This window comes from Topomyia yanbarensis, chromosome 3 (genome assembly GCF_030247195.1).
Source record: "Topomyia yanbarensis strain Yona2022 chromosome 3, ASM3024719v1, whole genome shotgun sequence".
NCBI lineage: Eukaryota > Metazoa > Arthropoda > Insecta > Diptera > Culicidae > Topomyia > Topomyia yanbarensis.
The window spans coordinates 395,860,380-395,884,298 of record NC_080672.1 but is presented as its reverse complement, the minus strand read 5'-3'; the positions used below and the strand labels follow the sequence as shown (position 1 = coordinate 395,884,298).

At 34.4% G+C, this 23,919-nt stretch overlaps 1 protein-coding gene across 4 annotated transcripts in view; it reads left to right on the top strand.

Moving 5' to 3' along the window:
- Window positions 1-23,919, top strand: part of LOC131689591 (dnaJ homolog subfamily C member 5 homolog) — a 54,778-nt gene that overhangs the window by 19,423 nt on the left and 11,436 nt on the right. For 3 of the 4 annotated variants that reach the window (XM_058974788.1, XM_058974789.1, XM_058974790.1), the window contains exon 5: window positions 14,858-14,923. The exons of the other annotated variant lie outside the window; for it this stretch is intronic. In XM_058974788.1, the coding sequence (XP_058830771.1) occupies window positions 14,858-14,923 (66 nt within the window). The remainder of the gene's footprint in view (window positions 1-14,857; window positions 14,924-23,919) is intronic. 4 annotated transcript variants of the gene reach the window in all.

Below are 23,919 nucleotides of genomic sequence, written 5' to 3'. Positions count from 1 at the left end.
GGGGAGCCTTTTCTCCAGTGGACTTAAACAACTTTTAGCGCTGATAAGAGAAAGTTTACTTCACGCTCGTATAATATACTTTGCGAACAAAAACCTAATTTTGAGTTAATACCTAATCAATTTTGATAAAAGTAGAATAATCTCATAGAATGAGTAACATGCAGGATGAAAAATTGTATTGACTTTTATCGAATGTCCCGACCGATGATCAAACATTGGCCAGGAATCACCACGATTATTCTGGTTTTCACTCCTCAGTCTGAGTAACTACAGTTTTTGTTCGCTGAGTTATATTATACGAGCGTGTTGGTAAACAAAAATATCAATGTACTCGGGTACAAATCTGTGCATCATATCATGAATACATTTGTTTGTAACGCAATAAAAGCGTTACTCTTGTTTTGTCGAAGAGTATAATTTCAGGCGTTTTAATGACGACGATTCTGATTCCAGATAACATGAACTAATTTTCTGAAAATTGTCAACTTATTTTATGAATGGAAAATAAGCTATGTATCAAGGAATCATCCATAAATAACGTAGCATTATATGGAGGAGGTGGGAGTATTGTATTTTGTGATGATGCGTGACGACAGGGGGGAAGTCTTTATTTTTTTTTAAATTTTCCGAGACAAGGGGGAGGGGGGGGGGGAGAATTACCGTCAAGCTACGTAATTACCAGGGGGTATTTAGAGGTTTGTGACGAAATGCTACAATGGGGAGGGGGGGTGTTAAAAAACACTCAAGAAATGCTACGTCATTTATGGAATGTCCCTAATCAACCCAATCATAATTTATTTACTAAAAATTATTGGTTAAATTAAAAACGTCTCTCAATCACCATTATTAAAATGTCGGGGTTTTCATTTACCGGCATTTCTAGCTCAAAAACCGAATTAGTAGTGGGGAGATTTCAGATTTGAAGTTAAAAATGATTGAGCTGCAATATTTATACTTTGTATGATTGAGTAATGCAACAAATAACTGCAATTTGAGCATATTAGAGCATGATTTGAGATTTGTTCATATTTAAGCAAACCCGTCACTGTTAAGGGAATGTGAGTGTGCTTATTAACTACCCTGCGGAAACGAAAAGCAACTATCGACTATTGATCTTGATTTTCAAGTTAAATAGCATATCATCGAAGACTACATATTAAGAAAACTGATATCTCTTTCCTCCCCCATACAAACGAGAAGCGACAGAGGTTACAGCGCCTTTATTGGAGGAAGGTAGGAAGCTTAATGTAAAAATGTATATGTGTGTGTGCATCACTATGGGAAGTACCATCTTTACCCGCAAGTGGCGTTGCTGTTACTGTCTCCACATTCTGGACAGAGTTGCCAGCCTTCTTGATATGCAGTCTTCGATATCATCCATTATTGACCATGTCATTGCCAGATTTTGCAACCGAATTCTAACACACAACAGGACAACTATAATGTAGGGAGGAGCTTACTGGCAATATTCCCCCAAAGAACGACTTTTGATATCAACACTTCAACTCCTGAACTGCCAGAATAGTATAGACGATCCGAATACTGTTGCCCTTTTTTGTTCCGTTGACTGGTTCAGGAACTCATGACTTATCTGTTTCCTATTTGGTATGCGAACAAATTTATACGGCTAATTATAACAAAACACCATGAGAAGTTTCGTAATTTTAAAAATGGCGAGATTTTTCCATAAATTTCTGCTCAAAATTCACGATACTTTGCCTATCGCCAAAACCAGAGATGCCACATAGAAATCATTGTTTCGGTTAAAAAAATCTTTTTACGGTCTGTGATGACAAAAAATGAAAAAAAATTTGTTAAATTTCAAAAAAAAATCTGAAAAATCACAAAGATTCCAAACACTTGTAAAAATTTGTGAAATTTTCACCAAAATGCCAAAATGTCATATTTGAAAATGAATCTATGATCAAAAATTGTGAAAAAAATCTGATACATTACAGAAAAATGTTGTAATAATGATCGTCATAGTCTAAGAACTGTTTGTTAAACCCAACTTAGTAGTCTGGAGCAGACGCCAATAGATAGTTCCAATTACATTCGCTTCGATTTGGATCTAGAAATCAATTATAGTTATAAGGCTCACACTGAATTTGTTCAATTTGGCTCATTCAATATGATGTCTCGACGGAAACAATTGAACGATGTCAAAAATTGCTGGTACACATGTAGTGGTCGTGATCAGTAATTATGGGAATGCTTGTTATAGTTCATGATTTTCGTCCTTTTCATGATGATATGATGAACTATTATCATGATATTTAAGAATGACAAAATTTTTAGTTTCATTATTTTTTAATCATGAAAACGATAAAGAATTTGTTTCCGTGTAAAAAAGAAGATATATTTCGTACATTTCATATCTTGAGCCAAGCCTTCAGTTGATTGATCTGGTGGTGTAATTTGAAATACATCAATACACAATACACGGTGAAATTATAACCGGTTGACGACCTACATCTACACCAATCATGTCGTAGTGACAGAAATCAGAAGCATCCAACGATCTTTGAATTTAGCATTATCATTAAAGGATAATTACCATGAAGAGTGGCAGCACTGTCGAATCGCTTGGAAGTGACTTTGTGTCCGTCCAATATTTTTCAAAGTTTTGCATGTGAAAAATAGTACACTAGGATTCCGTTTTTGGCAACAAATTTTTTTTCAGTTGCCAAAACTGGAACCGTGCCAAAAATGGAACCTTACCTTAAAAGCTTTTATTTTCAATTTGTGACATCACAAATGTCACAAGAACATCAATTATATAAGAATATGTGAAATGGAATGAAATAATAGAAAAAAATCAACAAATTTAACTTTATTCGCTATGCCCGCCTCCATAAAATATAGTGAGTACGACTCCTATGTTTGAAAATAAAGTCAAAAGCGATATCCATTATTACAACAAAATGATTATTGAGCATTTTTCAAAAGATTTACCATGAACAAAAATAATGTTGCCAAAAACGGAACTTCTTTGTTGCCAAAAATGGAGCATGCCAAAAACGGAACGTGCCAAAAACGGAATCTTATATTTAACAGGAAATCGTAGTAAATCGCTCAGTAGGTCGTTTCTCCTGTTTGGTTATGTGTTAGTAGGAAAAAATCGCGAGAGTAGTGTGATTTGACGTAGTGATTTTATCGTCACATTTTGATTTCTTTGCCATGCGTGAGCATGAATCAAACCACCAAAAATACGCTTAGCATCCACAGCGCCATCTGAACTGGACTAGATTTCACTGATTGTGGAGGGAGTAGAATCCCTCACAGGAATGTCATCAATTAACGAATTCAGTGCAACACGCTGGTGAGATCGTTTTGTGTTGTTCTTCAATGTTTATATATTTTACCTTATTGTAAACACGTGCCAGAATCCAAAATATTATTTTTCATTCTGGAAGTGCGAATATATTGCACATATCCAATTGATATGCGGATGTATTCGCGCGGAGCTTATTGTATACACTACCAGTCAAAAGTTAAACATATAAAATATGGAGTCTTTTTTCACTTTTCAATAAGGAGATGATAATCTTCGAATAAGGTCAATTTGATTAGAGATTTTTTTCGACAGTTACGATTTTCCATATAAAAATAAAATTTTCGATATAAAAATATGATTTTTGAAGCGAGCTCACGCAGCACTAAGTTGTTACACGCATTATGTACTCGACGCATCTAAAGAATATAACCTGTCATAACAAGTTTGTTTTGATCTACGCGTCACCCAAAGGCATCAAACCCCCTCCTACACTCTGACCAGTAGCGTGTAGCAACATAATATAGTCAAGACGCACGTGCTTGACAAAGTCTACTGAGAAACCCACTCAATTATGTAAAATTCAAAAAAAAAAAGCAAGCGAACTTAAACTTTTTACTGGTAGTGTATGATGGCGACTAAACATGTGGATAATATAAAATTTATCAATAAATAGATGCAGATAAGTTTCTTCCATAAAAGCACTCTCGGTCAGTGGTAGAGATGGTCGGGTTCGGGACCCGAAACCCGAACCTTACGGGTTCGGGTTCTGTAAATTTAAACGTCCGGGGTTCGGATCGGGTTCCAGGTTTTCAAATTTGAAATACTCGGGTTCGGGTCGGGTCTGGGTTTTTGAAATTTTAACGGACCACTTCATAATAAACTGTGAATATTTACTTACTGCATATAACGATTTTTCTCACCGTACATACGGCGCTGACGGCATTCAAATCACTTCAATACCTAAAATAGAGCACAAAAAATGTTTTAGAACGAATACAAAATTAATTCATTCTTCAAAAAGATATCCTGTCCAGAAAGCTAAAGGCCTAGTATAGATTGCAATGCCATAGTATTACCTGACGCAGCAATTTTCTGGGCAGTTTATCTAAGCCTCTACCAAATAGATTGTACTCAACTCACCTTGATCCCTTTGTGACACCCAAAGAAAGCTCTTCAAGTCAGCAGAATCCATAAAAAAGGCCCTTGAATCGTAATTTCCTGTCCGAAAGTTTTATGAAAGTAACCTTTTGTTTACATTCATATCGGCAACACTATGGAATTTGTCAAAGTTAGCGCGGACTGTGTGCATTTTGGTCAGTATTAGTTTAGTTGTAATGTGGTCAGAATTCAATATTGAATCCCTTGAGACATAAATTTCGAAACATTATTAACTTTATACATGGACCAATGCATCGACAGTACATTTTGTCATGAAAAAAACAATTTTGATGCGCATTTTTTTCGATTTACGTTCAACTAATGAATAAAACATGCCGACATATTTGACCATTCATGGTTGTTCGTTTGTTACAGTGTGAAAACACGTTTCATAAAAATTATATCCCATGGCCATCTACCCATAGTTTCGCTTATTTGGTGACACACTTTCATCGCTGTCAAACGGTTGATCTAGTGAGCTAATGGAAAAGGGATTATATCAAATTTATGGAACCGATGTGGCAAAAAATGAACAAATGCATTTGTCGGTATTTCTGGTTCTAGTAAAACTATATTCAATAGCGAATAAAGATACTAAAAGTAGTATATAATCGAAACTTATGCATGAGGCAGACATCATTTGTCTCTAAAGAACATTTGCAATGTAGCCAATTGTTTTTTTTTGGAGTGCCTAAATTTATAATACTATCCAAGAAAGTTTTTTTTTTACATTCGGTCTAATAACTGATTGCAACCGTCGTAAGGTAATAATAAATTTCGGACTGAGAAGAAATATATAAAGTAATTTATAATTTTTTTTTATTCAAATGCCTTTAGTTTTCCAAATTGTAGTTCAGTCATAAGGCAGTGATTATTCTCTGCAAGAATTGTTTCGTAAGAACGATTTGAATTAATCCACTTCCGCTGAATTTTTTAATACTTACAACAGCTTTGCTTACTTTTTACATTTCTTACAAAAGAAATGTATAGGATTCGCTCAAACTTTGACAACTTTTTCCGAGGCCCGGAGGGCCGAGTGTCATATACCAATCGACTCAGCTTGACAAATTGAGACAATGTCTGTATGTGTGTGTGTATGTGTGTATGTATGTATGTACAAAATATCATGTAATTATCTCAGCAATGGCTGATCTTAATGAAATTAGTTTCAAATGAAAGGCCTATCGTTGCCATTTGACACTATTATTTTTGATTTTCGATATGTTGTTTACTTTCTGAGATATGGGCGATTTTGTCAAAACACAGCAGGTTTTTTGCAAATAACTTTCGAACAATACAATATTGTCCCACAAACTGTCCCACATAAATAGAAAGCTTGTAAAAATACCTTTCTAACAAGCTATAGATTGTCTAAATCCGTGCACGAGCGGCGGAGATATTAGACATTTTGTATTTTTAGTCCTCGCTTACCAATTTCCACTAATTAAAAATGAGATTGTTTCATACAGAGTATTGCTTTACTGGTGTTTTAGGGGCAAAACTAAACCGATTTTGAATACCGGGGTACGAAAACACATCTACGTGATTCAAAGAATTCGATGTTGAGAACATTTTGTGAATTACCTTTATAATAAATGAACTATTTCTCAAAAATCAATATACAAGTTCACTTCAAAGACAAAATAATAGAAATACTAGAAACAGTGAGTTCTAGTATTCATCCCTTGGATTAGGCATTGCGTTCAATCATGAGGTAAATGTTGGATGCTATATCAATACACAGATCAACAAGTAATTCACCTAGTAGTGAGATAAAAGATTTCTCAGATAATTATACTCGTGACGTCACCGAAAGCAACTGTATGTTTGAAGCCCAAAAATCTAGCAAAAATTTAGCTCTTTTGCAAGATTTAGGTTATATTGGTTATGGCGCAAAAATTACTACTTACATTATTTATGATAAGAATGTAAGAATCCATATATCATAATAATATACCTATAAAAATAATATCACTGCATTAACCATCATTTGCCATTCCTCACACGCCCCCCCCCCCATCTCTCTCTATTTCTCTCTCTGCCTCTCTTCTATCGCATCTATCTAGCTATTTCTGTATGCATTTCTAAGTTGTGTGATAAGATCTTCTGCCAATCTGAAATATTTATTAATTGTAATTGCGAAGGTTTGAGAAAACAAAACTATTTTTTGTCTGCTGCTACGTCAACTTAATTTTAATTCAAAGCCTGTATCTACACTATAATTAACCCTTAAAGGCGCAAACCAATTTTTTTCGAATTTTCTGAAAATTGTCTCACAGCTTTAATACGTGACTATGATAATTTTAAGATGATTTTCGCAATGTTGTTTTAAAACAACATTGCGCCTTTAAGGGTTAAGGAAATTCATGGCTATATCAGAAAAATATTTGGCTTAACTGGGTAATATGAAAGTTTGACGATGGAAATTTTCAAAAGAGACATGCCACGTGCGATATTTAAACTATTCGTATCTCTATTGAATTTTGAATGAAATATATGCTCAAAGACTGAAAGCTGAAGCCAGGATTTCGAAGACAAAATACATGAGAGGAAGAGGTTCTAGAGACGACAATGTGAACCTCCCACCCGATTTCGGATTGACGGTGACGAAATCGAGATGGTCGACGAATTCATGTATTTGGGCTCACTGGTAACCGACGACAATGATAACAGCAGAGAAATTCAGAAGCGGATCATAGCGGGAAATCGTGCCTACTTTGGACTCCAGAGGACGCTCCGGTCGAACAAAATTCGCCGCCGCACGAAGTTGATTATCTTCAAGACGCTGATTAGACCGGTGGTCCTCTACGGCCACGAGACCTGGACTATGCTCGTGAAGGACCAACGCGCCCTTGGAGTTTTCGAACGAAAAGTGTTGCGTACCATCTATGGTGGCGTGCAGATGGAAGACGGAACGTTGCGCAGGCGATTGAATCATGAGTTGTATCAGCTGCACATTCGTTGTATTGGTACGAACTTTCATGAAAAATAACGGATCACAGACCAAAAATATCCACAAATTAGATCCAGGAAAAGAAGTCCCCAAAGTACCCACTCTCGATGGGGGATGCAACTACAATGTGTCTTCTAACTTATCGTCCTCCATATTTGGATATACTGAGTAGTTTGAACCATTTCTTTTTCACAATATTGGTCTGTATAGGACTTATTTATCCATATTTCCTGCACGAGAATTCCGAACGAAACAATATGAAAGCTATAAGGATGAATGGAAAGAGATTGCATTACAATCAACTGAATGCACGGCTTTTATGCTATCGACATAGCCTAGACATTTCACACTATTTACTTCAATGCAAATAAAAACTTTGAAATATCTATCTGTCTCATTCACGAATCGCATTCTCCCTCTGTCGTTCTCTGTTCAAGGGGCTTGAAAGCACATGTAACCTTGTCTCACTTTACTATATTCAGCTGCGCGTTAAAATACTGGACCAGTAAATTCTGGTCTGCATATAAATCTTTTTTCGGGAATATGTGACCAAAAAGTAAACTTTGAATTCGTCAAGTAAAGAAGCATGAAAACAAAAAGAATAAAACCAAAAAAGATGGAAGCCTTAGAAAGTCCATTGCATATTTATTAGCCTTTTCTCAGAAGATGGGATTTTCAAAAACATTTCAAAACTTTCTGATGCAATGGTTTTCAAATTCGTACAATCCGGTTTATTCATTTTCTTTATTCAAAAATGTGTTTGGCTTCAAATATATGACCATTTCATTTTAATTAATTATTTCATTCCGCATCTTTTTATTCGTTTTGTTCATCTGCGTTCATTTTACTTATTTTATTCGTTTCATTCTTTGGATTCACTCTGATCAGTTTATTCTTTTTGTGCATTTTACTCATATCGTTCATTGTTTTCATTGTATGCATTTTATTAATTTTTTCCAGTTTATTCATTTTGTTCAGTTTCTTCATTTTAATAATCTGACTACTTTTTCAGTTTTAATCATTTCATCCAAATAATTTATTTGATTCAATTTATTTCTTTATATTAATTTATTACCTTTTACTGTTGTTCAATTTTTCATTTTAATCAATGCATTTAATTCTGCTCATTTTCTTCTTTTTATTCATTTTATCACTTCAGCTTATTTTGTTTATTTGATTCGTTTGTTTCATTTATGCAGTTCATTTATTTTTTACTTTATTCATTTTGTTCATCCATTCTTTTTATTCATTTGATCCATTTCATTAATTTGATTCATTTGATTCATTTGATTCATTTGATTCATTTGATTCATTTGATTCATTTGATTCATTTGATTCATTTAATTCGTTTGATTGATTTGATTGATTTGATTGATTTGATTGATTTGATTGTTTTGATTCATTTGATTCATTTGATTCATTTGATTCATTTGATTCATTTAATTGATTTAATTCATTTGATTCATTTGATTGATTTGATTCTTTTGATTGATTTAATTCATTTGATTCATTTGATTGATTTAATTCATTTGATTCATTTGATTGATTTAATTAATTTGATTCATTTGATTCATTTGATTCATTTGATTCATTTGATTCATTTGATTCATTTGATTCATTTGATTCATTTGATTCATTTGATTCATTTGATTCATTTGATTCATTTGATTCATTTGATTCATTTGATTCATTTGATTCATTTGATTCATTTGATTCATTTGATTCATTTGATTCATTTGATTTATTTGATTTATTTGATTTATGTGATTGATTTAATTCATTTGATTCATTTGATTGATTTAATTCATTTGATTCATTTGATTGATTTAATTCATTTGATTCATTTGATTGATTTAATTAATTTGATTCATTTGATTCATTTGATTCATTTGATTCATTTGATTCATTTGATTCATTTGATTCATTTGATTCATTTGATTCATTTGATTCATTTGATTCATTTGATGCATTTGATTCATTTGATTCATTTGATTCATTTGATGCATTTGATTCATTTGATTCATTTGATTCATTTGATTCATTTGATTCATTTGATGCATTTGATTCATTTGATTCATTTGATTCATTTGATTCATTTGATTCATTTGATGCATATGATTCATTTGATTTATCTGATTCATTTTATTCATATCTTTAATTTTATGCATTTCATGTTGAGTCATTCGTTTTATTTCATTCAATTTGTTAGTATGAGTCAATTTATTCTATTAATCTTATTACTATTTCTAAATATAATCTTAATTTTTGTGTAATAACCTAATCTAATTTGATTCGTGTATTTGGATCAAAATTATAATGAATTCCATTGATTTTTCTACTCATTTTATGAATTTAAAAACCTATTGTTTCATTTTTTGCTTTCCTTTTTTATTTCGGTCGTTTTGCTGATTTCTATAATTTAATCAGTTTACTCGAGATTTTATTCGTGCAAGACTAGAATCTGTTTTCATCCCACCTCTAATTGGGTGCCTACTTCTCGTGAGTTCTGCAAACTAATCCAATAGTGAAATGTGTAAGAAATGTCTCATCTCACTGCTAGGTGGATTAAATCGGTTTTTCTTTCAGCATCACTTTCAAGATTCCACTTTTTTCTCAATCTGCTTTGATACATGTAAATACCTTTTACTCCAACATTCGATGTTATGCTCGTTAAACATTTCAAAGATAGTTTTCATGTTTTTTGCGGAACATTTCGTACATTTGACAATTTAACCACGATAAACCAAATCAATGCAACGGACAAATCATGACAAACTGACAGAATTAGCACCTTACATGCTCGTTAGAAAGTTTTATAAAATGAGTTTTACTTACGCAAATTCACACGTTTCTTCTACTGCTAATAAATCAGCAACTCGTTTTAGAATATATGAACTTGTTCTTATTATTGTTTTTTGTCTTATACTTTTTTTTTATTTCGCATGGCCTTAAACTAGCTCTTAACGTCTACCAAGATTAGAGTTTCAAAAAAAAATTCAGCTGCAGGCGCCCATTGAGTAATGATTGCGGAATTCGAAAACTGGCTATTTATCGTAGAAATACATCGTTTTCACCTAACCTCAAGGTCTGTAGATAAAAAGCCCCACTTGCCCCACTTTTTTCTCTTCGTGATTATAAAGTTAAAGGTCTCTACTAGTCACAAACGAAATTCCAGCTGCCGCTATCTGCCGCTTCGTGGGTTATTACAAATTTTGTGGAACTTATTTTTGTAATATCTATGATGAAAACACCCTTTAAATGTCATAATAACATTTATCACTCTTTGAAACTTGTTTTATTATTGTATATTCTCGAAGATTTAGGAATAAAACATTTTAATCCAATAATTTTTTGATAAAAAAATGCAAAAATTCATTTTCTCGAGCACTTTTTTTAAATGCCACGTAGCGCCATCTACATAGGTTATAGAGTATAAGTATCTTTGGTATATATGCTAAACATATTAAAACAAACAAGTTTGCCGAAGAAATTTTTTTGATTGAACGCGTCTGTGAAAAGATAGAACTGATCTAGATCAGTTTCTACTTATCTAGATCAAAACCAAAGTTGTCAAAATAATTCTCATTTCTATCCAAGATACTTTGCTGAAGACATTCCCAGGATACATACCCAGGGCGCTAGAGGTTTTGAGCGTCGAAAGTAGCATTCTGCCCCACTGTGCAGCGGCTATACAGGCAACCTACACATTCAAGTGAGAGCCGGTATAAAATTTTATCGATGTAAGAAGGGGTACCTCGAGAAAAAAAATTCGATGTGCGAGGTAAGATTTGCAAAAAATTTACGGGACTATTTTCAGCACAAAAAAGAAAAGTTCTGCGGGATCAGATAGGATTAGGATGAGAAATCGGTTATCAAATTAAACAAAGACAACTGCCAGCGGTTGTCATAGAATGGGCAATCAAATAGAGAATTAAAACACAGAAAAAGGATTGATGATGAAAAACAGTTTATGAATCTACCCTCGCTAGAAGAAGTTGAAAATATTGCGATAACATGTTTGACAATAAAATGATATCAGTTTTTATAAAGTGTCAAATGAGTAGAACGTAGAGATAAGCATTGCGTTACAAAAGAAACGAAATCACATCTGATCATAAGCCAATTTTCAACTAGATTGCTAGTTTGATTAGGGTCGTTATTATAGTTTTACAAATATCTTTTATAACAATAAATGGTTACAATTTTTTTTTGAATTAGTAGATATATGACGGTGAAAAAAAGTTTATAAAAATTGCGTAGCTAAATGATAATTTGACTGCAACAGAGGCTGTGTAAAACTTACCTCCTCTCTACAGCAAAGAGTGTTTCATCAGAATATTTTTATTATACACTCGATGGCAAATTCTACAAAAAATCCTTAACGACGGACTAAAATCACCAGACCATTTATATTTTAGATATTTCCTCTTCCTCAAAAGAAACTTTGCTGTCGGTTGCAATATTCTAGTCAAAGCACTGGCTGGACATTGTAAACTCAATTATCACATGTTTCCTACTCAGCGTGCTGAGTATTATTTGTGTGATATTTGTGGATTCGATTACGGAACTTCAAATCTTTTGATATGTAATTGCTCTACAGTAATGCAATTACTGTATCGATTTTGTTGGCTATTTTCAGCAAATTTGAGACTAAGAGAAACGCCGGCGGTAAAACATGATGATCAGTTATGTTCTACCATAGACCATGCGGTAGACTTGGGTGCAACGCCCAACTCCTACTCTGCAGAAGGCAAAGAATTCTTCACATTTCCTTTCGATCATGCCCATATGAGCCTGCCTAGTTCTAGTTATCCGTTCTAAGTTTATAACTGATTCGCTCTAGAATACCTATCCGTCTTTCAATTTCATTGCTTTCGTTTCTCTTAATCTCAAATTTGCCGAAAATAGCCAACAAAATCGATACAGTAGAACCTTGCGGCAATTAAAACATAGTAACAGTAATGCAATTGCGTAATCGGATTTTTGGTTCTATATACATAGACGAACTTTTGTACAGGAAGCTAGGAGAAATATGCTATAGTTCCTAACCCAGTGTGGCAAAGAGCTATAGGCTTTGTCAGTAGGGTTAATTATTCCTCCGGGAATGAAGAATTCAGGCTGTTTACTGTTTTGTGTTGATTGTATGGTGTTGTTATTTTCCATTCCCCTTCCTTTTGTCTCCCTTTCCCTTCTTATTGGGAACGTTATAAGGGGACATGGTTGGGCACAAATCTTCGAATAACATGGGATGCGTGCCAATCGAGTCAATATATACTGATTCAAATTTTCCGAGCAGTTATAAAATAAAGATTGTATCATCCAGAAGGGCAAAGTGCTACTGTTTCTTTGCGTGTACCTGTCGAACCACCTATTCTGTGTACCGTTACCTTGCCTTGTATAAAGCCGAAAAATCTAATATAAAACTAATGGCACTATCATAATAAATGAGCCACAAGATGCTTTGACCAGTTCCAGTTACGCAGTAATCAAATTATAGGATATAATCTTATTTTTGCACACCGAGTTTGTTGTTGAGCATGTTGTGAACATTAGTGAAAAACGACTTTTTCAAATGAAACGCTAGATTTTTGTTTGGCATGTCTTGTCAAAGCAATCAAAGTAACCAACAGTGTTCCTAGAATATTTTCAATTTCAACACATTATTTTCCATTGAAGTGGTCCCTTAAACTTTCGGGTTCGGGTTTTTCGAATTTGAAATTTTTTGGAGGGATTGTGGTACCAGGGGTTGAATGCACTGACGGCGTTCATAACATACATTACAATACATGCTTTTTACCTGAAACTTCTACAACTCCGCTAATGGCTTAAACAGAACACACAGTATTTTTGCGATCAATTCCTTAAGATCGTGAAAATTCATGTATTTTCATAAAGGAATCCGGATCATGCAACGGCCCAGCCCTGCAGCAATCTGACAGAAAGTGCTTGTTACACATTTGTACAACTGATTTGATAATGGCGCTAGTATACCATCACCATATGAGTGTCATGAACAACGATGGCATACAAATGGTGATAGTATGCTAGCGCCTCTATCAAATCAGTTGTACAAATATTTAACAAGCACTTTTTGTCAGATTGCTCCAGGGCTGGGCCGCTGCATGATCCGGTTTTGTTCATGAAAATACACGAATTTTCACGATCTTAACGAATTGATCGCAAAAATCTATTCAAGTCATTAGCGGATTTGTAGAAGTTTAGAGACACTCCGAGAACTCCATCGGAGATGTCGAAGCATCTCTAGTGGCGCGCATGCCGTACTATCTAAAGCATAAAAGAAATTATATACCCCATCGTAGACGATCGTCCTAACGCTTGATTGACACCCTTCGACACAAATTGGACCGTACCAACCAGTAACGCGGGTGACGTCGTGTAAACTGTCGAATAGGAATTGCCAATTGCCATTAGCTTAATTTAATAAGTTATACAAAACTACGCTTGCAGGAATGGTTTTCGATAAAAATTTAGAAATTTTGGTTAAGTACGACGGGCAAGGTCGTTTGAAACTGTCATCATTAAGCTTTTTGTTTCCCCATGAGTTATCCACCGATTTATCCTACTTTTCAGTTAACATATCGAAGATTTATAAGTTTCTAAGAATATTCGACGCTCAATAATAGTAAATATAAATGCGAATTCCACTCACCAGTAATTCGTTTTGCCATAGGCAGATATTACTGGACGCGTATGGTGCTACTTCAGGTTCGAGTGATTCTATAATTCTTAGATGAGCTTAGGATCCAGTTCAGGTGCCTAAAATTAAAAATCTTCGGGATTATTGGTTGATTCTCCTTATTAAAAAGTCGATTTCGGATCAGGTTTCTCAAATTTTAAATTTTCTGGTTCGGGTTTTCAAATTTTGAAATTAGGGGTCAAAATTCATTTTGATGGGTCATTTTGGGCAAATAGTTATAGACCGAGCACTCAACGAAAGAAAAAAAAAACTTTTCTATTTTATTTACTCTGAACAGCTGTGATTTGCAAGTGTATCTTCTCAAAGTGATTTTGACAATTGAAGCAACAAACAATTTTGTTGATTCAACTATGCAAAGTATGTACGTGTGGAATAGTTAAAAAGGATAATATGCCTGTGGGCAACTTCTTAATTTAAAGTTAATTTACTAAACTAAGAATTAATGCATTAGAACTGATCAAATGTTGTTAACAGAAACTGCCATAATACCACTTACGAACATGTTTCCCCGTCTCATCACTCATAGCACTTTTAGTTGTCATATCGCTGCATTACAACTAGACAATCGTCGCCCGAAACTGTTGAATTAATATTATCGGTTGACCGTCCGTACCCTATCATGCCATGGTCCTCAATCACCCCCGCACTGCACAATACCCCCTCAACCGAAGCTACCAAACTAAAACATTTCCATTGCTCTGTTTCTATCACTTGTTTTTTCTGCATTTTTTTCTTACATGTATTTATTTAGAGAGATGCTGCCAGTAGTAGCAACGCAGGTGAAGGACCAACAGTTACAGAACAGCCCACGCGAAGAGTATGTATTGGTTTTTATTTCTTTTACTTTCCTCTGACTTTCCTATTATTATTTGAACCAACGTTTCGTCTCCTACACGACGTCCATCTTCCTTCACTAATGCATTTATCCATTTTCCCGTCACATCATCCACGATTGAACTTTTACATTAGACCTGTGATAGACAAATATTCCCATGCATACCATACCGATATCATTCAGTCGGAGATTTCACATCTTTCACTATTTACGTAAATTGTTTTTCATTAGTTTTGGAGGCTGTTTGAACAATTACAATTACGGTTTTGTTTTAGTTTTGTTTTGCACGTTCCATATATTTTCCAATGACTGTGACACAAAACGCGAACTTTAACCAATTCAAATAACAGTTGTACCTTTATTGTTGAAACAGCAGATTCGGCCCATTACACTGATCATTTGTCCACAGATAGCAGATTGCCATATTCGAACAAACAAGAATATAATACTTGTGTCCACATTTGAACGAATGCCCGGTAAAACACTAGTGCCGCCATTCCAGTGCTTCCCAAACTAACTATGACGACCATTTTGAAATCTCTACGTGGTTAGCTGTCAAGTCAGTCAAACTCAATAGAATATTTAAATTTACCATTTAATTGTACACATCACTCGAGATGGACGTCTGTTCTCTGTGGTTTATTCATTTCTATCATTTATCTCGTTCATTTCATTCAGTTTTAATTGGCTAACTCGTTATTATTTTCTTTTTTTTTCTTTTTTCTTAGACCGAAACGGTTTGATTATAACACAAGTATTAGACAGAACCAAAATAACCAAACGAAAGCAAAAGTTTATATTTTCGATCCATTTGCTGGGAATACAATAAAGAAGACACAGAAAAAAATATACCTATGAAACTATTTGAATATAACCATCCGATATAGTGTGGCGTAGGTGATAACGGTTATGCGGGAGTAGTAAGAACGAACTAACCTTAATAAAACAAAGCATTAGTGTCTCTTTTCGAAATTCTCAGCCTGAAAGTATACTTATAAACTAGACCTACGATTCAAACCCCCCTCTGATTGATTCCGCGTAAGGCAAATGTATTTCGAAGCGAGAATAAAGCAAAAATCATTATTCCTTATTGTTTAACTAGTTACTAATTAGTTAGTGTCAGTAGGACCTAATATCGGTAGTAAACTATGTATACTTTCTTGACTTTATACTTTAGTGACCACACTATTATAGATATTTAATAAATTTGCTACTGGGACAGACATTGTGTGCTTTTTGTTAAGTGATTCAATGTTCCTCTTGGGGCGATTTAGTTCCGTGGAGGTAACAAACTGACAGTTGCAAGGCGATGACCCAACAAATTCAACGGATGCCGGTACGATTAATTTTCAGTTGCTTGAATATTTATGTTTTGGGATTGTGATTTTGCTAAAAAGGTGTACATTGAGATGCTTACTTTTCTATTGTTGTGTTTTGTGTTGACTTTTAACAGCTTTTAAGGGATGGCATTTGGTAGTGTCTAGAGAGTCTGGTGCTAATTTGGTTTTGGTTGAACCGTTGATACTGAGAAGCTGTGTACTTTTGAAACAACGAATTAACCCTCTCAGATTTTAATGGGACTTTCTGAACATGTGAACTTTGTCACAAAAATCCACTTTGCCTACACAAAATGATCAAGACTGTCCGTTGGGAAATCGGATTCTAAGATGATTATGACTTTCATTGGTTTAGTTTACGATAAAAATTCACTGGAAAAAAAACACAGGACAAGGCAAAGTTTTTTTCAAATAACTTTTTTCCTTGAGGGCACTTTCACTTAAATTTTTGACGATAGGTAGGGAACATAATTACCCTATCTTGGAACAAAAATTCTTCCAAGTCAAAGATGGTTTTTTTGTAAATCGACTTAAATTTTTAAAATAGATTTTTCAGTGTAGGAGTCGATGCATTTTTTTCAATATTTTTTTTTAAAAATTTGACTAATTTTGTGAAAATGTTGTAAAAAAAAGTTTGACGCTTTTCAAAAGACAGTCTAGATAATTTTTGGAAAAACAAAGTATAGTGCCTCAATGTTATTCCTGCTAATGAGGTGAATGCGTTGAATAAAGATGGCAGTGTTTTTTGCCGAAATCATGCCATACATTATTAATTTCAAAACTTTTATATGTATGGATTTGAGTAGGTAATGAACGTTTCAGTCTGTTTCAGTTTTTATGCTGTTTATTTAATGATTAAACCCTTTAGAAGTGAGACATTTTCTTAAGCTTTTATTCTAGCAAATATAGTGGGATGATGTCTTCAACATAGTTGTAGAACATATTTTTGCTGTCAACTTAATCGAAGACAAAATGTCTATCGTTGTTCTATTAATATGACTTATATAAAGAAACATACAAAACTTTATTTATGTTTCTTTTTAGTGTTTTTGTGGCTATTTAAGGTGTATATGTGAGTACTGATTTAAAAAAGCGGAGTTAGATTGTTTATGCAAATCCTCGTTATGCACTTTTGAATTTTGATGCCTTAATATCTTAGACAAAGTTTTTCAGTTTAAAACAGCTCATATTTTGATACAATAATTTTGGTGATAAATCCTCCTAGTAGTAATGATGGAGAATTAACTTTTCAAACAGCTTCAGTTAAAGACTTGGTGTATTCAACAAATTTATTGAGCATGCTATTACATAGAATTTTGTGGCGGGAATCAATCCTCTATCCATTCAAGGAGATATATTAGGCTATTTGCGTATAAACCCTTTAAAGAAGTTTTTTTTTTAATAATACTGTTTAACTTGTTTAGAATAATGCAAACACATTTTGTCCATGCACAGTGGCACGACTTAGAACAAAAGGTGGACTAAAGTCCAAACTTTGCCGTATCGGTTCAAACAGGACGATTTTATGAAATTTTGGTACGCTGAATTCGTTTTTGATATTAAAACATTTCGAAAATAAGCGTTTACTAATCATTAGGGTGTCTCAAAAATATTTTTTTTCGAAATCGTTCTTAAAATTTGTGTATATTAATTGTCGTGTGCTAAATAGTTTTTGATATTAACACATGCAAAAAAAATTCATTCTACGTTAGGGTGGCTCAAAAAATTATTTTGTTGTGAAGGTTCAAATATTTGTTTAAAGAAGTTTTTGTGTAAAAATAGAAATTTTATTACTTATTAGAGTGGCTCAAAAGTAAATATTTTGTCTTTAATAATGATTTTTTTCAATAGTTATGTTGGAATTTATTTTCCATATTGAAACGAATTAATGGACATCTCATTATGGGGCTTCAGAAATGACTATTTTGTTTTTACGGATCAAATAAGATGTGTTCGATTAATTTTGGAACATTTAATTCATTGGTGGGTTACTTGATATGAGAGCTACATTTTGCATCATTTTCAAAACAAACATTTTGAGCGTCTTAGTGGAATGTTTTATTGCGTTCACTAATCAACAAGATGGTCAACGATTTTTTTTCGTATGTGTGTTTTAAGTTACTTAGATTGCTTATTTCATATCTTAAATGAAAATAAATCCAAAATCCTTTTTTCGTGTACAAGGTTCGTTTGAAAATGGTGATATTTTATTTGGATGCCATACCATTCGCATACCCTTAAGCTATATCAGTGCTATACAAATTCGGATCAAAATACTCTTACCAAACGACTAGAGCTCAACTGTATTCACTCTATTTGACAGTTATTGCGCAAGTTAGCAAGAAATAGTTCCAGAAACATTTTATAACCTATTTCAGATGGTTGAAAATTTTTACTGATTTTCAAACATTCTTAATGCTTCTACCATTTAAGAAACATACTTCCCACTCGGCTCATTACTCTTGATCACTAGTAGAACCCTTGTTAATCATGCTCTCAATACTATTTGACAGTTGTGCATGTATTCGTGTCATTATGCTAGCTATAAAGTGATTATTCAAATTCAATATCAGTAATAACCATGCGTCTCCATCCACAGTTTGTTAAAATTTTGAATGCTTATCGCAAGTTTTCGCAAAACTAGCATATACTCATTTTAAAGAGAAAATTAAAAGCTTTCGAATGAGTATAGTGTGATCGCGGGCATTCACGGGCGTCGTTGTTGTTATCGCATTAGAAGTTCGAATTCAATAAAAATTTATGACAAACAGTTATCTAAACACTAACTAAACCAACTAGTGACTTATTTTTGGCTATTTTATGATGTAATTTTATCACACGGATAATTTTGGTGAAGTAATGCAATGCATAAAATCAACCATTTCTTTGAAAAACGAAAATAATTGGATGTAGTTCCTATGGTCAAATTATGCAAAAAACATCTGAAATATACCCTTAAAAAAGCTGCCAAAAATTCATTTTACGTTCAAATCACTTAAAATCTCGCAAAAATGTCTCTGATGGCTCAGCTGATAGGAGAAAAATACTAGCGAGAATATCGCATAACATTCATATATGGACTTAAGTCCGGGCTCGTCCCACTGTGCCATGGTGTGATACTCTGAAGCTTACAATAAAAAGGTTACTTTGAAACCAAATTGATTAATGAAAAGTTCGTAAATATCATTTTATATCTCAATGTACAGAACAAAAAAGGCCCAATGTTTTTACGTCTTCAAAGTTCTTTGCAAATATGCTAACGATGCCAAGAATCTAACTAAAATTATTTGAAGAATCAATTGGCCCTAATTATTTCTTTGTGGATTAATCACCAGAATTATTTTATCAAAACGCTTTCATCGATGCAGGCACGTAGCCAGAGGGGGGGCTAGGGGGCTAAAGCCCCCCCCGAAAATTTTCAAAAATAAATTTAAGAAACAACATGTTTTTCGGTGACTCTTAAAAAAATTGTATCTTGTTTGGTTTCAACAAATTAATGTGAGAATTGTGAGGAAGATTGCTATTTCGAACCACCGAAGACAGCGGTCAGGATATCTACTCAGTATGCTGAGTGTGATAAAACAGTTCCCTTCATATTGTGTGACTCGTCGGAAGACAAACGAAACTGTTACTTTAATTCTTGCTGTGGGGATCTGTCGAATGATTGAGTCGCAGAAGCAAGAAGTAGTGCTCCAGCCAAATACGGAGGCTATTGACTTCAGGTCTTTTCGCATAAGATCGATCTTATGCGAAAAGACCTGAAGTCAATAGCCTCCGTATTTGGCTGGAGCAACATTAATGATGTGAAATATTTGCTGAAGGTGATTATGGAGGTTATGCTTACGAACATCGCCTTTAACGAGTTTAACCATGTCAGGCGTTCAGTGCTGATGCCATTTAACAAATTAGCCCAGGCGAAACCAGTCATTTTGCATAACAACTTGTAACATGTGGTTGATCCTCATATATATGGACGATGAGAAAATCAATGCTCGGCTACAAGATCTGATACCACTTACTTGCACCGTGGCTATTAAAAGATTCCTGTCACATTTGGAAAAAATGGTATTCATTATAAAGGACACATCTAGGAAGTATATTAAATGGTGTTTTTGTGGTGAAAATCTAGGTGAACAGACATATTTCCTCCAACCTGACCCTGCACGTAAAAACTGAATGCGATAGTATTATTTTACACATTATATCTTTGCATATACATAGTCTCCAAAACCATTTCCTGAAAAACAAACATTTGCCAAATTTTGGCTGCTGTTCGGATAATATTGACGGCAAAAACTGCGTCTAGTATCTCAAAATCAACGGTCGGCACCATCATTGAGGAAGTCGACACTCGTGACCCGTCAGAAATTCGCGAACATGGACATTGCAGTAACCACTATGATGATAAGGAAGTGTACGAGATAGAAATGAACACCACCGCGACACTGTTGGTTAGGAAAAATATTTCTCAGCCTAGTAAATAGTTCTCCACATGCAATCGCTAGTTGTTCGCACGAGATCTGTAGGACAACCATTTACGTTTTATCACTTTCATTGTTCACATCATGGAAATATATTGAAGACACAAGGCTTCATTTAGCTAATGCATTGAACCGAATAAAATAAACGAAATATATAATAAAATTGCAGAAGTTTTATAGAAAAGTGAGCTCAAAAACTGTCCCAAAATGAGAACTTTATCGCTAGTGGTTGTGTCTAACAAAACTCAGATATTATGTTATATATTAGCCAGAATAAAGTTAGTTAAAGCATAAGCAGATTGAATTTCTGTAATAGGTTAGTGCACTGTACGCTTAGTAGAAACATCAGGCATCTCACTCAAGCGTGCTAGACCAAAACATTTCCGTTAGTTGATGACAATATAGTCGAGAAGACAGTTTTTGTTTTCGCGTCATTTTAATGCAATAGTATTTCTGTTGACACTCAATTTCATTTTATGCGGAGAATGCGGTCCGTATTTAAACATTATTAGTCCGCAAAGTAGTGATATTTTATACAATCGAACAATAAGCAAGAAAAATGCCAAAAAATAAACAAGCCAAAAAGTGGTAAAACAGCGGTTTTTCTGAGGTGTTCATCAACCCAAGAATTGTATACCGTCGTATATTACTAATGTTGTTCACATACAGAAACGTACATAGTAGCGGTAGGACTATCTGTTGTGATTTTATCCTTACTTTTCAACGGATGTCAATAGATGCTAAACCACATATTAGTCAATCAATCATAATAAACTTAATGTTGTAAGCAGCAGCATTTCCGTCTCTTTCGATGGTTTCCAATTAATGTCCATGTAAGTCTAAAAACGACGTGACGATACAGTGAACAAACATCAGTAGCCTATCACGGAGAGCGACTAAAATGTTGTAACTAGTTGAGTCTACAGTCAATAAATTGGGATTAATGTTTCGATTTCATGTTTTCGTTTTATTTGTGTTAGTTATGGAATAAAATGAGAGAGATGAGTAGAGATCACGAAGAAAAAGAGAGAAAAAATAATAAATAAATTGAAATCGACCCAAGAGCAGCTGTTCTATATTTTCTGGGCACTCAACTACAGAACAACAGAAATCATCAAAGAAAGTTGGCCTTACACCTACGTTACTCTTCGACAGAGGTGAAGTAAGTGCGATGTATACCCGTCCATATGTCGGAATAAAGAGATGCTGAAATTATTGAGCTTGTTCATATTTATAATATTTCTTTTTTTTCAATCTAAAATTTTATTTGAAACGGCTCAATGCGTTAGCACAACTGATCCATGGGTCTTTTAATTTTTTTTACAATAAGTAAAAATAAAAAAAATTCTAAGAATGTCGGTCTGCCAGATCTTGTTGACGCAGTTTGCTGCTGCGTGTTGAGATCTTTTTCCTTGGCGGTGAGGCCGCTTGGTGGTCATTCAGTCTGCCTTCTCTCGCGTTATCGTTCCCGTCCATGTCGTCATCGGTACTGCTTTCTTCCTGTTCACGATCAGAGGTTCTTATTTGTTTCTTGTTCTTATGGGTCGCTGTTGTATATCCGTCTTCATCGGTATTTGCTTCTTTATTGGCGATGCTAGTTGTTGGTTTGGGAGCGGTTGTCGTGGTCGTTGTACCTGCATTATTGGGTAATTGGATCGTTGTTTTAGGTTTATCTGAAGGTATCGGTGGCTGCTTGTTAGAGTTGGCTGTAGTAGATGAGTTTTGACTAGTTGCTTCGGCGCATGTTTTTCCGTAGTAGGCTGTATAGTTACAGAATTGGCATGTTGGGGTCTGCCCGGGATATGTAATTAGCGTTGTTTGCTTATAGGTCACGCCATCCTTCGGTGATTTGCATTCGATAGTCATGTAAGAAGGTATTGGTTTAGTCACTCGCATTCTCACAATACGAACGCCATTGGGAATGCCGGAGAAAAAATTTCTCCAGGTGTCATTCGTAATAGATTCTACTTCTCCATATTGCGACATGATTTGTTTGATGAAATCCTCCTTCGTGCGCGGGGCCAAATCATGGATACGCACGTCCACCATGTCGTTTTCCATATGCACGGGGATCTTGATTCTGGTGTTATTAAATTCGACCTCGTGTTGCATGTTGTTCTTTGCAATAAAGTTTTCGGCCTGTGCTAAGCTTCTAAACGTGATCAAAACACAGTTTTTACGTGATGTAGCTGAATGTAGGTAACTTCAGCGAGATTAAGCTCCATTTTCACTTTAACTAATTGTTCCACTTCCTTAACTGTTCGTGTTATCCCATAGCACAGGCACTTTTGCTTCATTTGGCAAACTCATTTTACTCCGCAGCCGGGGGCAACGATACAATTTGTATGTGCACTGATATAGAACAATAGCTAGCTTGATTCACTGGTGCCTGTAGCCTGCTATAGCGTAGAAATTTTTTTTGCTTCTGCTTTTTGCGACATCAGAAGGTAGACCTTCTAGTTCTTTTGGTAATACATTTAACAAATTTCACGTACCGTCAAGTCGCCAGTTACCGTGCGTTTAGGTGGATTTGACGTGACTTCAAATCCTGTTTTTTTTTATCAAAATGAAAACCGCCCTCATAGTCACCGTAAAAATACCTATCTAAATACGTCACAATTTAGAAATAATATAAAACTATTACCAACAAAACGAGAATAAGTAGTTGAGGACATTTGTTTGCACCACCAGTGCACGTTATATGATCAACTTACGGTGTATTTAAAATTTTGATTCAACTTTAGTTGGAATGTTTCAATAAAACGATGAAACGAAAGGATTTGGGATCTGGATCTCTCCGATGGATTTAGGGAGCTAGTTCTTTAAATTTCGTGATTTTGAAACTGCACGGTGAACGACACATGCACGGCGACTGGCGATTTGAAGGAAAATTAGAAGATATTAGTAATCAGTGTTTTCATTCGATTTGTAGACAATTTTCTTTAATCAATTAAATTGTGGGCAGTTTCCTTCAGTTGATTTAATCATTTAAATTTATATTTTGATCCTATTGATTACCAAAAATCCTTCCTAACTGGGGTTCTAATCTACCCGACCAAGGCTAGTCTTGAAAATAGTTTCATTTAAATAGAATATATCAAAAAATTGTGTTAGCATGATGCCTTGGAACTGGTAATACTCGCAGAACACCAGACAAAGA